At 38.3% G+C, this 20,038-nt stretch overlaps 1 protein-coding gene across 1 annotated transcript in view; it reads right to left on the minus strand.

Moving 5' to 3' along the window:
• Positions 1–1,032: 1,032 nt before the first annotated feature.
• The window catches only part of dctn2 (dynactin 2 (p50)), a 20,310-nt gene continuing 1,304 nt past the window's right edge, over positions 1,033–20,038 (minus strand). Inside the window, exons 2-14 of the mRNA XM_084129118.1 lie at positions 19,833–19,901; positions 15,482–15,578; positions 14,148–14,209; positions 13,963–14,061; positions 13,155–13,315; positions 8,590–8,740; positions 7,865–7,930; positions 5,815–5,853; positions 5,442–5,519; positions 5,043–5,114; positions 4,814–4,916; positions 3,785–3,876; positions 1,033–1,617 (exon numbers count right to left, since the gene is read on the minus strand). Coding sequence (XP_083985244.1) covers positions 1,531–1,617; positions 3,785–3,876; positions 4,814–4,916; positions 5,043–5,114; positions 5,442–5,519; positions 5,815–5,853; positions 7,865–7,930; positions 8,590–8,740; positions 13,155–13,315; positions 13,963–14,061; positions 14,148–14,209; positions 15,482–15,578; positions 19,833–19,901 — 1,176 coding nt within the window. The 3' untranslated portion in view covers positions 1,033–1,530. The remainder of the gene's footprint in view (positions 1,618–3,784; positions 3,877–4,813; positions 4,917–5,042; positions 5,115–5,441; positions 5,520–5,814; positions 5,854–7,864; positions 7,931–8,589; positions 8,741–13,154; positions 13,316–13,962; positions 14,062–14,147; positions 14,210–15,481; positions 15,579–19,832; positions 19,902–20,038) is intronic.

The raw sequence follows: 20,038 nt of genomic DNA on the forward strand, positions 1-20,038 counted from the left end.
TTCTGATTATTTCATGTCAAGTTCTGATATCATCTGATTTCTGAAATGGGAAATTCCTAGTCAGTTTCCTAGTTGGAAATTGGACACTCTGAGATGAAACTATTGTTTATTATTTTTCCACATCAGCACAAATCACAATATACAGGCATGTAATGCTGCCATCACATGATATCAGAATTATCGTAAATACGATAAATTTAAGATGTTTTCTACATAGAAAATTCCTAGTCGGAAATTGGAGTTTCCTAGTTGGAAATTGGACATGAACGGCCTCCCAAGTACAGCATCCTAATATACAGTAGTCAACATTTTGAAGTGGATCAAAAAAGTTCATCAAAGTTGTCCCAAGACAAGAACGGGTATTGGTCAAAATTCATGTATGACTTTGATGAAAGGTTTTGATCCACTTCAAATGTTGAATACTGTATTTACTACTGAAAAACTCTTGAGATAATTTTGATTCCCCAGTTTCTGAGTTGGGCGGGCCATAAACTTTATCTGTTGTTTATTAGTTTTTCCACAACAGCTGAACATGGCAGCACAACTCACAATAAACAGACATGTAATGCCTTCATATGACATCATAATCATCATAAATACAAGTTTCCTAGTCGGAAATTGGGCATAAGTGCCCTCTCTAGTCATATTAACTACTGGGAAACTGACTACTATTGTTTATTAGTTTTTCCACAACAGCGACATCCCCTTGTATCGTCATTAAAATATTCATTTTAACATATGAATAGCCATTTGAAGCATATTGTGTTTTATACACAACAACAATAGCCTGTATTTGACCGAAATTTAGGTTTCGGAGGAAAAAACCCTTGAGATGAACTAACCTAAGCTGAAGAACAAACTAATGGCCATATGAAAATAATATGTAGTGAATTAAAGCAATGCATATAACTTGAGTGAATGGATTAAATCGTAAATATCATCAATTTCTAACTCTGGAAAAGTTATGCAAAACATTTTTACAAACACTTTATACACATGTGAACCTTCAACGACAAAAACAAGAGCATGAAACTGATTTCTGGAAGCATTTTATTATCCAGAGATGCCTTTGAAATTCTATATTGGAAAATTATCATAATTAGTGGACTGTGTTCCACACATTAATACAATAACGGTTGCAAGCGATCTCTCATGAGAACAAGTTAAAGTACATATAAGCCTGTATTTACACACAGCGTCTGCTCACTTCCGAAACAAAGTCCACGTGGATCGTGATGGAGAAGTGCTTCAGATCTCTCTCTGCTACAGACATCATCAGATCATCACAGACAGGCAGTCTGAGGGTTTGGGTTTGCGTTTGTGTGCGTGACTTACAGTATCTGACGGACGAAGCGTCTCAGGAGGAAAGGTGAAGCTTTAGGATGTTTGTAGTGTGAAACATTTTGGTCTCGAACTTCATCTAAACTTTGCGGAGAAACAAGAGGGCGACATGAGAAAAAGAGCTGGATTCTAATGTGAGGAACGTCAAACTGCCTCTTCCTTCGTTCTCTCTGCTCACGCGAGACGCTTTTACTTGGAGAGCTTCTTCATCCTCTGGTCCAGTGCGGAGAAGTTCTCCTCCACGGCCACCAGGTTCTCCTTCATGGTTTGCTGGACCTGAGAACATTATTCAGACACCAGATTCATTTTTACTAGTGTGTGCAGGTCCAGGACACTACAGGGTTCCCACACTTCGGTTCACTTCAAATTCAAGGATCTTTCAAGGACTTTCCAGGTGCAGCACCCTCAAACTCAAGGACTAAGGCTGAATCCCAATTCTCTGTCTTACCCCTTACCCCTTCCCCTTAGTTTTGCACGTTCACGTGAGAGTAAGGGCTATCCCAATTCTCATTTTGATCTAGGGGTAGGGCTAAGGGGAAGGGGTAGATACCCCTTAAAACCAAGAATTTTCGCGAGCTTACTTGAAACCAAGGGGTACCCAGAATGCACTGCGCAACCGGCAACAATGGCGGACATGCCATCAAGAGAGTCCCATAAATGTAAGTATTTTCGGCTTAAATGATTGATTGAAAAATAAAGACAACAACAAGACAAAGAAAGTGTTTCTGAACATCAGTGACATTCAAAACAGTGATAACTGAAACAGATACAAAACACCATGCAGTGTGTATAAAAAATATTAGTAACGATGTATGATGATGTAACCAAGTGGTGTCTCATTTCATAGGGGTATGTTTTCACCCCTAGCGCTTACCACTCGGTTTCGAGGGAAAAGGGCTAGGGGTAAGACGAAGGGCTAGGGCTAGGGGTAAGACGAAGGGCTAGGGCTAGGGGTAAGACAGAGAATTGGGATTCAGCCTTAATGTGGGACACACTTCAAGTGAGAGCAAGGTGACATCGTGTTACCTTGTAAGATACATTGTTACAGTTTTGCGCGTGAATGTCATGGCAACGTACAACACAAAGCACCTCACGCGGGAAACACGGCGTAACACGTAAACGTGCGTAACTAATGTAAATCAAGAGAGCTAGCGCGCATAGGCCACGAAGTGTTGGCGGAATAACACATTAGCGGACCGGAGGGATTAAATAAATAAGGGATCGCATAAATCCTGATGTACTCGTTACATCATGAGAAGAATGGCGTCTATGCTAATTTTAGTGTCTTTGTTTATCCCGAGGTTTTCCCGCAGTCCGCCGGATCCAGGCCGTATCCAGATCTGATGAAGGACCTTCGCCTGGACCCGATGTCAACGCAGTGCTGAAGTGCCAGCTAGACTCTCCTTATGGAGGATCCCTTTACCACTCTACAGATAAAGCGTTGTCGGGATAATTCGGTTCGCGTATCTACTCCGAAGTGATACAATTCTGTATCAAAATGTTAAGGCCAGACAAGTCGTTTTTTAAGGCTTGGTTTGTAGGGAATTCCAAACCTGCGCACATATATCCAAACGCACTTACCAATATCCTGAACTCGTAATACGCATGTGAGCGCCTCAGCGTTCTCACGGGTTTCGCGTTTAAAGTCTGCGTAGAGTTTCCTGTTAGAGCGGTGTCGTGTTAGCTAATAAAAGTTAATAACTAATGATCGTTGCGATGGATGTGAATCAATCAAATGAACTTTAGCTGGACAATAACTTTATTCTAGATCTGCTATAAAGCCAAAACAATCTCTGTTACTGTAAACTATCCTTGTATCTGTAAAGCCACTTTGGAACAATCTACATTGTTAAAAGCGCTATATAAATGAAGATGACTTGACATGATTATATGGACACTTGCACAAAATAAATTCAAGCACTTTCAAGGACCTGTATCTGTGTGTGCTTCAAGAATTTCAAGGACCCGTGGGAACCCTGACTATAGTTCATTAATGTAAGTGAGGAGAGCAAAATAAAGTAAATTGTGACATATTACACCCAATAATTCTTCATACAGTGACTATGACATTTGTGACCAAATATTACTCAGACACTTTGATCTGATCATGTTTTGCTGAAGTGTGTTTTCTTTAATTGCTAATGCTCTTTTTACACACAGACTGAACAAAATGAAGCATTGCTTGGTGATTGGTTGAGCTAAACTGGTATTATCTAATTGTGTAGTTAAATTTAACAGCTGACAGATATTCAACATAATTCATGTGTGAGAGTCTAACAGAAGGACGGACAAAACCAGTCAAATATCAACTGAGTTCTGCTCATATTATTACCATTTTCTAAACTATAGTGAATAAACTGTGATAATGTGAATGTTGAAGGAGTCTGAGTAAATGTTGGTTTGAGTGTAAGTCACGAGCGTTCTGGTGGGACAGGAGCGATACCTGCGTGAGGAGAGTGGTGTTGTCCTTCAGAGAGTTGTTGATCATCTGCTGTGTCGTGTCCAGATGGGTCAACAGCTGGCCAAACTGCATCGCTGAAACACCACAGAAAGAAAGAAGAAGAAAATAATAATACACACCTGTACAAACGGCATGAAGACTTCCTGTATTGAGACATCTCCATCATAAAGTAATTACTGAAATGAATCTCATGAAACTGTATAGAAATGTCTAGCTCTTCTTTCACCCCACAACGAAAATATGTTTCTGCTATAGAACAACAGATCATCTTAAAACAATCTGCAGTTATTCTAATTATAATGATTATTTTGATGAGGTTTGTTATTGTTTTGGGGGAGGATTATGATAATAATAATTTATAATAAAATAGTTTGCTGCTATAGAACTTATCTTACAATGATCTGTAATTATTATTAACAATAATAACAATAACATTTTTGGAATTATCATAAATATGAGTTTTCAGGTTGAAAAATTCCTAGTCGGAAATTGGACATGAATGACCTCTCGTATTTTCTCAAGTACGCCCTCTCAAAATATCCAAACAATAATTATTATATAACAATAACATTTTTGGATGGGGGATTAATAATAATAATAATAATAACAATTTTATTATTAGTAGAACTATTATTTTGGGGGTTAATAATAATAAGAATTACAATTATCATTATTTATTTTTTAATATTATATTTTGCAGAAAGAAAATGAGACCATTTTTAGGACAATTTTTGACTTTTTTTGACATTTTGCATAATTTTCTAGCCAATTAAAAAGGTATTCAAATCGCAAACCAAAAGTAGCAGTGAAATGCATTATAAAAATGCGGAAAGAGATGAAACAGATGATGAAGTGATAGAGATGAAAGTGATGATGAAGTGATAGTGATGATGAAGTGAAAGTGATGAAGTGAAAGTGATGAAGTGATAGAGATGATGAAGTGAAAGTGATGAAGTGAAAGTGATGAAGTGAAAGTGATGAAGTGAAAGTGATGATGAAGTGAAAGAATACCCTGTTCATGCAGCTCTTTGACAGCCGTCAGTCTCTGCACCACCTGCGGGAGGGACGTGGCCATCGCATCCCACTTCTGAACCACATCATACAGCTGAGACACCTGAAAGACACCACACCTGCTCATACTACATCTGATGATGTCATCAGTACAGGACACCTGCTCATACTACATCTGATGATGTCATCAGTACAGGACACCTGGTTCACTCAGTCATGTGGGGCGCACCTTATTCTGGGTCTCAGCATCCTCGATGGCCGTCTTGTGTTTGGCAATTTCATTCATCTTCCCCAGAACACTCTGGAAGAAAATCACACCGCAGTCAGTCTCAGTCACAGCTCCACATACAGCCACACCAAACATTATCCAGACACCAGATATATTTTTTGCTATTTTTTTACAACTGCACCCAGGACACTATAGTTCATTAATGTAAGTGAGGAGAGCAAAATAAAGTAAACCGTGACATATTACACCCAATAATTCTTCATACCATTTTCTAAACTATGAGCGAATAAACTGTGATAATGTGAGAAATGTTGAAGGTGTCTGAGTAAATTTTGGTTTGACTGTATACTCATATGATGATGATGATGATGATGATGATGATGATATCCTCATGTTCACCTGTAGTCGGGCTTCCACCTGGTCCAGTGTGGCGGCGTCCAGCGCACTGACACGAGCCTGCAGAAGCTCGATAGTGTCCTATGAGTTATGAAATATTATTATTCCCATCACATAACGACATTCACTCATTCTACATCAAGTGGTCTCAAAATCTGCTATCTATGTATTTTCTGGTGATTCCAGTCTCTAACATGCATGTTAACCAGTCTATGATGTTAACTAAATAATAAAACTCCTTTTATTTTCATGAATGCGTCTCTTTGACAGTCAAGATGTTGGTTGTTAATATTAATGGTGCTGTTTATTGATCAGTGTGTGTGTGTGTGTGTGTGTGTGTGTGTGTGTGTGTGTGTGTGTGTGTGTGTGTGTTCACCGTCAGACTGGCTCCCTGGACCCCGGCACTGAGCGGACCCTGAAAAAAACACACAAAAGGTTCAAAAGTTTGCATTTGTGTTTTATGTTTAGTATCATATTTGATGCATCAGGCTTTTATGGCTCATATAGTCTGATATAGTGAGAATATGGAGGAAAAACAGCTCAATTTTACTCAAAACTGAGCAAAAATATGCTGTTTGCTGCAGATTCTGATATTTATATGAAATTCTGATGCTTGTAAATCAGTGAGATCTTTATATCAGTAGAAGATACTTACATAAAATGCATATGAATATCAATATCTGCCAATAATATGTCTTATAATAAGATCGTGATATTTAAATGCTTAGTTTTTTGTTCAAAGCTCTGTAGTTTTAAAACATATAACGCAATACAATGATGATTGAGAGACGAACAAATAAACCTTCCTCAATTTGACACTCGTGATTTTTATATTAAATGATGATTGATAATCAAGTAAACCTGCTTCAGTCCAGCTGAAATATTACTAACAATATCAAAATTATTCTTATGTTGACTTTATAAAATCAGTGCAGATTTCAGATCATAAAGACTCGAGCTGAAGGACGTTTGTACAATTAAACTGAAAGACTTTTACTTTATAAAACAGTGTAAACTGTCGATCAGAGACAGAAGCACTGGAGGAGACTGACAGGTTTATCAGATCATGTTCAATATTTAGAGGCTGAAGGGTTACAAATTTTAAATCTATTTCAAATATGCTTCCATACATAACATCATGGTAAAGAATATTGTATTTAGCGTTTAAGGTTGAGATAATGATTCTGCTCAGCAAAGTTTCAATTCCTGTTTTCTCCTTATTGTCTTTAATGGCTCTGGAGTCCCAGTTTCACTCAGAGCCACAGTCCAGACATTGAATCGTTGGGCTGATTGGATTAGCACATATGCGTTTGAATGGTTATGTTGATTGGATTGAGATTGGCCAGACCCTCAGTCTAGGGTGTTACCTAAACCTGTTACATGCTTTGTTTGAATTTGTCTCCACCTTCAAAAGTCCCTCCTCCTAAAATGCCTGTAAGATACCATGTAAAGTTCCCTTAGTTAGATAATGTTGGATTCCTGCAGCCACGTACAGCGGAGTTCTCAATAAAGAATAACTTCTGTTGAACGCGATCCCAACGTCTCCTGGTCTCGGCTTCGATGAAAGAAAACTTTCCAACAAGGCCTTAGAAATTCATGTATCAAATATGTGGCTTTATAGGATTAAAAGCATCAACTCCATCAGGTTTGCTGGTAAACGTGTCTCGTGCACCAACTCTATCAGTGTGTGTGAGTGTGTGTGTGTGTGTGTGTGTGTGTGTGTGTGTGTGTGTGTATCAACTCCATCAGGTTAGCTGGTAAACGTGTCTCGTGCACCAAATCTATCAGTGTGTGTGAGTGTGTGTGTGTGTGTGTGTGTGTGTATCAACTCCATCAGGTTAGCTGGTAACGTGTCTCGTGCACCAACTCTATCAGTGTGTGTGTGTGTGTGTGTGTGTATCAACTCCATCAGGTTTGCTGGTAAACGTGTCTCGTGCACCAAATCTATCAGTGTGTGTGTGTGTGTGTGTGTGTGTGTGTGCATCAACTCCATCAGTTTAGCTGGTAAACGTGTCTCGTGCACCAACTCTATCAGTGTGTGTGTGTGAGTGTGTGTGAGTGCGTGCGTGTGCATCAACTCCATCAGTTTAGCTGGTAAACGTCTCTCGTGCACCAACTCTATCAGTGTGTGTGTGTGTGTGTGTGTGTGTGCGCATCAACTCCATCAGTTTAGCTGGTAAACGTGTCTCGTGCACCAAATCTATCAGTGTGTGTGTGTGTGTGTGAGTGTGTGTGTGTGTGTGTGTGTGTGTGTGTGTGCATCAACTCCATCAGTTTACCAAATCTATCAGTGTGTGTGTGTGTGTGTGAGTGTGTGTGTGTGTGTGTGCATCAACTCCATCAGTTTAGCTGGTAAACGTGTCTCGTGCACCAACTCTATCAGTGTGTGTGTGTGTGTGTGTGTGTGGTAAACGTGTCTCGTGCACCTGTTTATCCGAGCCGGAGCCGATCGACATCTCCAGTTCAGCCAATCGCCTCTCGAGCTCCGCAACCTACAGTCACAGAGAGAAGCTGTGCGTCAGGAAACACATCAGGAAGTGACATCACAACGGATTAGGTATTTGATCAAAGGATTTTTGATAGGATCGCAGATCCGCACGGACCAGCTGCCCCACGGTTCGGCACGCATGCGATTCGCAAAATTTAATCCATCATAGAGTGAAATTTTAGAATTTGAACACGTTTTGGCTTGCCAACTTACACATTCAAACAATTTTAAACGCAGAGGAGGCAAAAAACTCAGGACTCTTGAGGACAGTCTTGCCTGGCCCGGTACGAGATAATCTTAGATGTTGGTGTTTTGTGTTCATTTTGTATTATCAAAAATGAATTCATTACGTTTTATTCATGTCATGCACTTCTCTAAAAACTGTAAAACATACAAAAAAATACGACAGTATTAGTTAGGTCTCATTTGCGTAACGTCAGCAAATAGCATTTCAGCTCGGCTGTGAAGAGGGGCATGTGATTGGTGGGATCTACTGAACGAATACGCCCATCACTGACAGAGATCGCTCTGAGTCTGAAAAGAGTCTCTTTTTTTTGCTGATCCGAAAAATTATCCAATCCATGGCTCGTAAACGTAAATGATCCGAACCGTGAATTTTGTGATCCGTTCCACCAGTACGCCGGATGTTATACGAAGCCGTACCTTGGCAGATTCAGTGAACTTCTCTTGCTCCGGTCGGCTGTGAAGCTCGTAGAGAATCACTCCATCCGGGCCTTTGGGTGGCGCTGTCTTTCCCTCTCCTCCTGAACCGCTCCGGACGCCCCGCGCCACTTCCAGCTGAGTCAACAACCGCCTGCGCGAGAGAAACAGAAGAAGAGATGCTTCACACACACATAATTGACTATATAATTACTATATCATATAATGACTAATTATTAAAGGGGTGGTTGATTATGATTTGACTTTTCTAACTTTAGTTAGTGTGTAATGTTGCTGTTTGAGCGTAAACAACATCTGCAAAGTTACAACGCTCAAAGTTCAAAGCAAAGGAAGATATTTACTTTTACAGAAATCACTTTTTAAGGACTACAACAAACGCTTCCTCCCGGGTTAGTGACATCACAAACCCAAAAATTTACATAAACCCCGCCCCTGGAACACGATTTATAGATTATCATGACAGAATATGCTAATCAATGACTTGAAGATAGTTAACTCCACATCATCTACATAAATTCATCAACTAACCATTCAGAAAAGTCCTGATGCTTCTACATGTTGTCACTTCTTCTCGAGTCTCTGCATCAGGGCTTGACATTAACACCCGCCAACCCGCCAAATGCGGGTGGATTTTGCTCGTGGCGGGTAACATAGGCACTCCAACTAGCCACTTTGGTGGGTTGAATAATTGTAGTCTTTTCAAAAGGCATCTGAAATAAGTGTGACACTACGACACTACAACTCCCATGAGTATTAGGGCTGTCAACGAATATTCTAAATTCGAATATATATTTGAATAGTTTAAAAAAACAGAATTTCGAAGGTGAAAATGAATATTCGAATGTGGAAAAACGCCCGCGGGAGCAGAGGCGCGGCTGTCTGAGGGGTCAGGGACAGGTCACAGGAAACAGGAAGAAGCGTTAACGTTAAACAGAAACATTACTAAAGTGTAGGCTACTGTACTGACTGAATAGATATTGCATGAATAAGGTAGGTTAGATACAGCAGTTTCATGCACTGCAGGCTTGGTTTGATTATTTACCGTTTCATGTCAAGGAAAAGTTCCATGTTTAGCACAGCACAGCTCGCTCGGAGCGTTCAATGTCGGTTCTATATACTGTAAAACTTCAATTAATGTTAAAGGGGTCATGACATGAGAAACCAAATTTGCCTTGATCTTTTGGTATATAAGAGGTCTTTGTACCATTAAAACGTCCTGCAAGTTTCATAGCTTAAAGGGGGGGTACAATGGTGTTTCATGTATTCAGAGTTGTTTACAGTGTTAAAGAGATGGATTCTCATGCTAAACATGGCCAAAGTTTAAAAAAAATATTTTGGACGAATAACGGAGAATTTCTGTGCCGAAAATCTTACTTCCGGGTTGGTACAAGTTTCGGATGTTTTTTTTCGATCGTGGATCTAATGACGTAGACGAGAGTGGAACTCCTTATATGAGCATTTCTCTCGGAAAAGCGCGCCCGCGCACACGTCGACCAGAGGAGAGCGAGACCGCGCACATCAACGCGCTTCAACAGGAAATCATCGGCAGCGCTGCGTAGGATTTGTTCAAGAATGTCTCCAAAGTGTGTTTTTGGATGTGAGGGAAAGCTTACCGTGATCAGCTTCCCAAAGAACCCAGCGTTACAGGAACAGTGGATGCAGTTTGTTTTTCCGGGGCAGCAACGGAGTGTAGCAAGTGCGGTTGTGTGTTCTGGTCATTTCAGTGACGAACGTTTTATTAACAAGGCCCAGGTCGACGCTGGATTTGCACATCGTTTGCTATTATAACGTGGAGCGGTCCCAGTGATAAAATACCCCATTCATGTAAGTACAACTGGATTTCTGTCTTTTGCTGGAAATCAGCACATAGTGAATATATGTTGACTCTATAGCTCCGCCCACGGCACGCCTCCAGGAGCTCGGCTTTTTCCGGAGAGAATCGGAAAGCTGTATTTTTCTTTTATAAATATGATAAAACTAAAGACTTTTTGGAGATATGAAGGATGCACTACTACTCTATAGGTACTCAAGATTAACATGAGATTAGGTGAAACTGTGTATGTTATGTACCCTTTAAGACGTCCTCCCCATTATAAACGAAGCATTTATTTAATCAAGCTCTAAATACAGCTCGTTCTGGATCCATGGTATGAAGTGACGTCACGGTACGAAGTGACGTAGCAGTCGTTTGCATATGACCGCCTCCAGCGTAGACAACTACGCTTCAAGCGCAAGATAACTACGCCTCATTTCATCATCGCATCTGTCACGCGCTTCACATGTGTTTTCGCGGACGTCCCAGTCACGGCAGTGTTAATTTAAGCGTGTGTTCTCCACATTTCAAGGATGAGTGACAGTTGAGAACAATCGCAGTTTGATGCTGGCTTTGCCAGAAAACTTTTGTACAAGATAAGGCCGTGTGGACTATTCTGGGCTACACAACGACGACGCAAACTGTAAGTAATGTAGGCTATTTAAAACGTAAAACTTTTTTAAAACGTTAATTGCAGTTTAATTCATTATGAATAATCACCGTGTTTTTTAGCCTACTTATTGTTTTATGACCGTCATGTTCATGCCCCGTAGGCTATTAAAAGATGTAGGCTGTTAAACTGACAAAATAGTTTCACACTTTCTATGTGGACGGGCTGATGCATTCTTAGTTGTGTTGATGGTTCATTTCCTCTGATTCCGACTCAAACATCATTGCAATCGCCATCGCCTCGCACGCATCACCCGTTACTATGGTAACGGTAAACACAGCTCCGCAAAATCCGCACGTTTTGACAAGGGGGCGTTAACAATTGATGCATAGGCACTGACGTTATCCAATCATAACAGTGGGTGTTAACACTGAACTCTTAAAGGGGAAACACCCCCAAAACAGACTTTTGAATCAGAGCATGAGAAACAGGGTGGGAAAAGGTCATAAATCACTAAATTTTAAACGTTTTTTGTCCAAAAAACTATAGTAATACTATAATTGCACCTAAGGGAACACAATAAAAGAAAAGAAAAAACCATGTCATGACCCCTTTAATAATATTTGTTTCAATCACTGAATGAAGCCTGCTATATAAGAGTCGCGACCTTAAATTGCTTGCACAAAACTCTTGATCAGCACTCAACATTTGCTTGTGTTGTTGTTCATTTAAACCGTTATGCGCAGAGAGCGTGACGCCTCATTCGCGCCGCAAGACCTCCAGACGCGCATAAACGCGTCTTTACATTGACTTAACATTGAAATCACTCGCGCCAGACGCTCTATTCGCGTTTGGTGTGAACGCAGCATGAGGGTGAGGGCGCGCGAGAGAGAGAGTGCCTGCGAGTGAGCGAGCGAGAGTGAGGTCTGCGGTCTTGGCCATTAGTTGATTTACTTGTTTTTGTGTAGGTAATACGCTGTCAAATATGTTTAAACTTAAATAAACTACCTATACAAGTAGTTATGTCTCTTTGTATTAATTTGTCCTGTTATTGACGTAATGCGCGTCATTGACAAAATGCGCATTGTGCAACCAGATGTTCGAATAGTTCGAATATAGGCTATGTGTTATTTTTTTTTTAGAGGGAATATTCGAACGTCATTTTGGAGCAATTTTGACAGCCCTAATGAGTATTACATGCACACAGTGTTGCCTTGCGCTTGCGCACTTGTGACTGACAACACAGAAACGAAGAGACAGCTAGCTGCCCTGCTGGAGTTACGTCGTATGCCGGTGGAGCTATGTGGCGACATATAATACATGGTTTTATTTTAAAAAAAAGGAGCTTTACACACAACCTTATCAGAGCTAATGATAATGACCTGTATTGTTATATATTTATGTAGTCTTGATTTGGGTCTGTACAGTGGTTTTACATTTAAAAGGGTTGTAAATCTAGTTCAAGTAAATTTTAGTACGCCATAGTCAACTTTTATCAGGTAATTTCACAGCAACAAAAATGTGGCTAGTAAAAATGCTAGTAACTTTGGAAAACCACTAGCCACATTGACTAGTGAGCACAAAAGTTAATGTCAAGCCCTGCTCTCCATCATTGTCTGACTTTGGTTTGAACATAAAAGGCTGAACAGTTTCTGACATTTTAGTGCGTGTCTGCAAGCTGCTAAGATTGAGCTCTTGAAGCTCCGCCCTCTGTGCCGGGAGCAGCAGCTCATTTGCATTTAAAGGAACACACACAAAACGACACGTTTTTGCTGACCCTCAAAAAAGAGGGAATTTTAACATGCTATAAAAAATAATCTGTGGGGTATTTTGAGCTAAAAGTTTTCCTGTAGCTCAAACAGTAGAGCAACGCCAAGGTCATGGGTTCAATTCCCAGGGAAAGCAAGAACTGTTAAGAATGTAAAATGTGTAGCTTGAAATGCAATGTAAGTCGCTTTGGATAAAAGCGTCTGCCAAATGCATAAATGTAAATGTAAACACACACACTCTGGGGACATCAGAGACTTATTTTACATCTTGTAAAAAGGGGCATTATTCATTATACCAGCCCTTTAAGACTAGTCTAAGCAGTTTCTGCAAGCGGCCACAGAAGTCTGGACTCACTTGGCTAGAGCTCCGTCAGGGTCGGTGAGGTTGATGTGGGCGTTGGGTCCGAGCAGAGAGTCCAGATGAGCAGAAACCAGCTGCTGTTTGAGCTGCGCCGCTTGCTGAGCCAAAGCCACTGGAGTCAAGCGCTCCTCGGCACTGCTCTCTTTAGTGGTGACCTGCAGGACACACACACACACGCATGAACGTCACAGTAAAACATTAGCTGTTTATCAGCAGCACTGCTATCTTCAGGGGTGGAAAAAAAATAATAACAAAAGTCATGTAATTAAAGTCACCATGAAATCAAAATTGACACTTTGTATCTGTTCTATGGAATATTGCAGATGGTGATACAAGAACTCGTGTGAATGAGAGAAGCAGATGTTTCCATAAAAACTAAAACTTGAAATGAAAATGAATTAAACCTAAATATCAATATTAAAAAAAAAATGTTTTTATAAAATGACAAAAGCACACAATAAATTTGAAAAAATATATAAAAATAAAATCTAATTCAAAACTAGAATAAAACTAAAATAACTGATATAGTTTTCGATATAAAGAACCAACTTATACTGTGAAAAATTATTATTATAAATTATTATTATTTAATTATTTATTACTTTTTTTCATTTCTATTAAATTCCACTTAATTATATAATAATATATAATTAACTATTAACTATATAATAATTATTGTCTTTTTCCACTTATTTATAGTCATGTAATTTTAAAAAAAATCAAATTTCATGCGAATATTGCAGATGGTGAGAGTATATGAGACCTCGGGAACATGAAAGAAAAGCTGATGTTTGGTTCTGACCTGAATACGCTCCACATCTTGGCAGAGCTCGTGAATCTCGTTCACCAGCCGCTGATATTTCTGCTGAGGAGTTTCCTTCACGCCACAACCCTCGGCTAACTGCAGGACCAGAGGACATTAATCAGGACAAACCATGAGGGACTCCATTAAACCAAAGGAATCATGAAGCGGTTCGAATCACTCACAAGCTCGTATTCTCCAGACTCGTAGCCCACCCTGCTGGTCTTACTGATGCGGTCCGAGAAATCTGCACACAATCACGCCAGTGTTATTTTAGCATCATTAAAATAGTATTATAGATTTTTATAAATAGTGTGAATTATATTCTATATATATATATATATATATGAAGAGTTCAGATGCAAAAGCCTCTGAGTGCCATCTGAAATTTTCTTCTAGAATGATCATTTTTATAAAGCTTGTATATTTAAGTTCAGTAATTTCACTTAAATGACAATTAATAGGTAATTTGCATTGCCATTTAAGTGAAATTATTGAACTTAAATATACGAGCTTGATAAAAATGATCATTTTAGAAGAAAATTTCAGATGGCACTTAGAGGCTTTTGCATCTGAACTCTTCATATATATATATATATATATATATATATATATATATATATATATATAAAACATTTTTTTTTTTTTTTGTGGAAAATTAGAAATGTTGCATTGGCAACTAGCTGATATAAAATATATTTGGTGAAAATCCAGCTTTTAATGTTGTTTATGTGTCTATGTGGTGTTTTTAATATGCTTTAAGACAAACCATGTGTAAATTCATAAGTCGACTCCATTGCTGAGTATTTTCTCCTTAAAACTGCAGTGAACCAAAGACAGTCTCAAAAACACGCTTTGAAATCGCTGGTGTTTCTGACGTCACAAACTACCTTGTAACCAATCAGATCAACGTGTGATCGTCAACCAGTGGATCTCTGAGCTGAGTGAGTGGAGGCGGGGCTCATTTGCATATTCATAGAACCGCGCATACTAAATGAGGCAAGGGTGTCGAGTTACATTCAAGCTATTTTAAGGCATGAAGAAAAAAATTTCAAGAATTTTTTTTTAAATATTTAATTTTGGTGATCAAAGATGAGTTTTAAGGGATAAAATTACTGACTACAGGGGGACTTCAAACACTATTTCATTTCTGGTAAAAAAAAATCCATCTAAAGTAACTTTTTTTAATGGTTTTTGTTTACTATAATAAAGTAAAAAATTAGTCAGACACAAGCAAAACCAGATCCAGTTTCTCTGACTGAATTTACACATCTGTAAACTATACTATTGATCAAATCCTTACTTTGTTGACAAACATCAATTATAAACTAACCATCTTTATTGAAACATCATTTAGACGCTATCAAAAAGATGGGTTTTTTTGAGTCAGCATTCATTATAACAGCTTGGATGCATCTCGTCTCTTACAGTGAAATTTAAAGTTTACATTGAAACATTCACAAGAGTGTAAGAAATGAGAACATTTGTGAGATTTTCTTCAAGGAATCGCTGTACTCACCCAAACCCTTGGTGCTGACGTGCTTGTCTTTGAACTTGTCGTAAGCGGCGTTGGGATTGACGACGATCCGCTCCACGCTGTCGCTGCACAGCTCCTCCTGTGAGACGAGTTATCAACCAATCACACGAGAAATGCATGCAGCTGATCATAAAGGAGACGCTTCTGAAGCTCTGATTGGCTGAATCTTTGAGGCAGCTAAGCCCCTCCCACAGAAGGGGCGTGGCTGATTGAAATGTTGATTTTAAGAGTGACGTGCGTGTCGTGATCACACAGGACTTTTGTGCAGCTCAACTGATTTAATTCACTCAAACAGAAACACGTGACTCGTAGACCATCATGCATCAGTGCGTGCACCAAACAATTTATCCTCTCAAACACACACATCAATCTGACAGGAGGAGATTCAAGCCGACGGTGTTTGATAAGCTCCAGAATCGTCTAAAATACTGCAGCAAACTGAAAACATCTATGCTTGACTGCAAAACTGTTTAGTGTGTTACTACTAGGGTGCTTTCTATGGCTCATTCCCTTCTTTAAATGTACATTTAATTTAGTAAAAACTACTAAAAGTTCATTATGAAAGAACACTATGCAGCTGAAACGTCTGTACGTTGCTCTGAGGCGTCTACTGTGGCCATTAAGCTGGAGAAACATGAACACACACTTCCACAGACTGATGAATGCAAGCGTACGGTGAACTCACACGGTATTTGACACTTTTCTGTTTTAATTGGCTGGGAATGTCAGAACGAAGGGCATTTTCACCATCATTTAAAGCACATATGTTGCAGACACAGACTTCTCATTTCTGGAGAATCACTGAGACGAGGACATGACGGAGAACCAGAGACGATGTAATGTTCCTGTCAAAAACGGTCTTTTTGAGAATAAATGTGAAAATGCACTATCCAAACTTAAATGTTTGTAATTCAAGATTGCTTTAGAATATAGACCTATGTTAAGAATGAAAAAGTTATGAAAGTTTAGATTTACTGTTAATCAAATATTAAAATATTAAGCAGCACAACTGTTTCCAGCATTGATAATAAATCAGCATATTAGAATGATTTCTGAAGGATCAAGACTGTTTAAAAAAATCTGCTTTTAATATTTCACCAATTTTTTAACAAATAAACACAGGCTTGATGAGCATAAGAGACTTATTTCATAAACATTTTTTATTTTATATAAAATATATATTTTACAAATTATTTTTACTATAAAATCGAATTTTGTTCTGTACCAAAAATATCCACCGGGCGTCGACCACATTCCACTGAATAATTTTTTTTGTGCATTTTCCTGTAACAAATTAATACATTTCTGTCCAAATATCACTTCTATCACAAAATAGTCACCAAATATGGAACCTTAAGACTCATACCTATCCGACGATACCTTATATGATAATAAAGTAGTTAAAATAAATTTTGAAATATGGACGACGCCCACTAGGGGAGGAGCCAGCTAAAAGAATTTAAAGTACCATTTCCATGGTAACGCAATGTCCAATTTCAAAATGGTTTTCACAGGATGAATTTTCGAGTTTCTAAGCTTTCGAATTATACCTAATGTATAATAAAAACAAGTGATAGTTAAGGGATTAAAGAGATCTACATGCACCACAGCTAATACTAGTCTGCACTTTACAGGGCATTAATTATTGTTCAGTATTGCCAATCACATTAATGCTCAGAGGGGGAAGCGTTAGTCCAAATGCGTGTGGAGTTCACAGATGCACATGCACAGATCGCGATCTGATTGGTTTAGAAGAGTCACTGGGTGTTAAAGGGGAATCAGAAACTCTTACCAGCTCCTTGGGTCCCCAAAGACAGTTAGAGCAAAAGAGAAAGAGAAAAACAGAAGAGAGTGAGGAAGAGAAAGAGAGAGAGATATTAATGTAGTTATCATATGACATGCACAACAGGAGCTGAAGGGAAGGGAGAACAGAGCGCTGTGTTGTGAGTATCACTGGATTGCTTGTTCATTTCATCAGTCTTATTTAGAGCCGCAGGGTCTCGTTCCTACAACTGATCCTGCATTTCTTCATCTGATCATCTTATGAACACAAAACTGCTCTCAGGTTAGTGGGTAATGTTATCTCCACCTGCTAAGAAGAGCTTTACACAAGAGCAAATGCTGAAAGCACTCAAACACACGAAACAAACGAGCATGTCAAACATTAGTCGTGTTGTTCTGGGAAGAGAGCAGATGTTAGTGACACAGACTCCATCACTTCAGGAATAAGAAGGATGAGGGAAGCAATGCATCAAGATCAGAGTCACACACATACGGAGAGACTGGAGGAAGAAGGGCTGCACAATTCATCAAAATAAAACCGTAATCGCAAATCACAAAGACCGCGATTACAGTTTCCTTGTTACATATGTCACCCCGGACCACAAAACCAGTCACATGGGTCAATTTTTTGAAATTGAGATTTATACACCATATGAAAGCTGAATAAATAAGCTTTCCATTGATGTATGGTTTGTTAGGATAGGGCAACTATTGTAAATCTGGAATCTGAGGGTGCAAAAAAATCGAAACATTGAGAAAATCTCCTTTAAAGCTGTGCATTTATGTTGGCGATTGTGCTGCATTCACTCACAGAAATACATGTTTTATATATTTACGGTAGGAAATGTACAAAATATATTCATGGAACATGATCTTTACTTAATATCCTAATGATTTTTGGCATAAAATAAAAATCGATAATTTTGACCCATACTATGTATTGTTGGCTATTGCCTCAAATATACTAGTGTGACATGTGACTGGTTTTGTGATCCAGGGTCACATGTTACATGTACTTACCATAGTAATAACAGTAAATTATGCATAATTACATGCAACTAACCCTCAACCAATTCCTACCCTAATCCTATAGTAAGTACATGTAGTTAATTAATATTACTCAGTACTTAAATATATAATTGCACTGTAACAATGACACCTAAAATAAAGTGTATCCAAAAATAAATGTGCGCTGCTTTAAGGCCAATATAAAAATGTAATTAAATACAAAAAAAATGAAGACACCCATGAATATTAGTAATGTAATTTTACAGTTTATTATATTATTTCTAGTGCTGGGCAAAGATTAATCGCATCCAAAATAAAAGTTTGTGTTTATGTAATACATGTGTATAATTATTTTGTATATATAAATACACACATATGCATGTATATATTTGAGAAATATTTGCATGTGTATACCGTATATATATATATATTTCTACATAATTTATATTCTATATAAATTATAAATATTTTATATATAAATAACACACAAAATAATTATACACAGCACACACACATATATTATGTAAACACAAACTTCTATTTTGGATGTGATTAATCTTTGCCCAGCACTAATTATTTCTCCTAAATACTTTCAGATTGTACGGTAAAATATTACAATAGTAATATTTTGTATAAATTTTTTATTTGGTAATATTAATAATACTAAAAAAAATTATTTTAATAATTGGTATTTTATATTCATACTGATATATAATCCCAAAAAAAGGCCAAATTGTGCAGCCCTTTAAATAAGCACAGCAAACTTTTTTAAGATTGCATTTTACATCACAAAATTTGACTAAAAAATTGCAAATTAGATTTTTTTTTTCTCACAAATTGTGCAGTCCTAGAAGTACATTTTTATTTATATAGCACTTTTAAAGTGCTTTATACAATATAAGAACATATTCGTGATAGAAGGAAGTTAGTGAAAACACACACACACACACACACCTTCTGTCAAACTGTCAAATTTACCACCATGTTCCTTAAAACACACTTAAACAGCTAAACGTCACTCCACACCATTTCTCAGGAACTTACTGTTAGTTCTTCTAACAAACAGCATTACGTTTACAAATTTAGGTTAGAAACCCTGAATACACGAGCCATATTCTATAAACAAAGTGATAATATTACAGGAGTAAACCAGTCATTGAGTCACTATAACTGAATAACTATATAGAGCAGGTTACAACCTGTAACACACTTTTACCAATTCACACCTTTATCATAATGTAATAAGCCCACGACATACACACACAGGCAAAACTAGTTATATAAGAACCTGTTCTTAGTTAAAATAAGAGAAAATTATAAATTCTAATTGTGTGACTTTCCCGGATTAGAAAACAGGCGAAAGGCAGGAAGACTTCAACCCATGCATTTACTGCATTAGAGAAACATGGACGTCTTACTTGCACAAACTAGCATCCGGAGCGGGTCAGACAGTGATGGTGGGTTAGTGAACGGGGAGGGAAAGTAGAATTAGCTCTAATGTGAGTCACTGCACACACACACACACACACACACAGATACTCACCGACTCAAACTGCGCCTGATCATCCTCGGGCAGATCACTCGTCTCGTAGACGTCAGGCTCGTTGGAGGCCTGTGGGGAAATTATGTCATTTTAATAATAATGTCACTTCAGTAATATAATGTCAAAGGCACATATCAGACTTAAATCCTCGAGAGTGTGTGTGTGTGTGTGTGTGTATACACTGTAAAACGTGTAAAACATTACTA

The sequence above is a fragment of the Abramis brama genome (assembly GCF_963993115.1).
Source record: "Abramis brama genome assembly, chromosome: 11".
NCBI lineage: Eukaryota > Metazoa > Chordata > Actinopteri > Cypriniformes > Leuciscidae > Abramis > Abramis brama.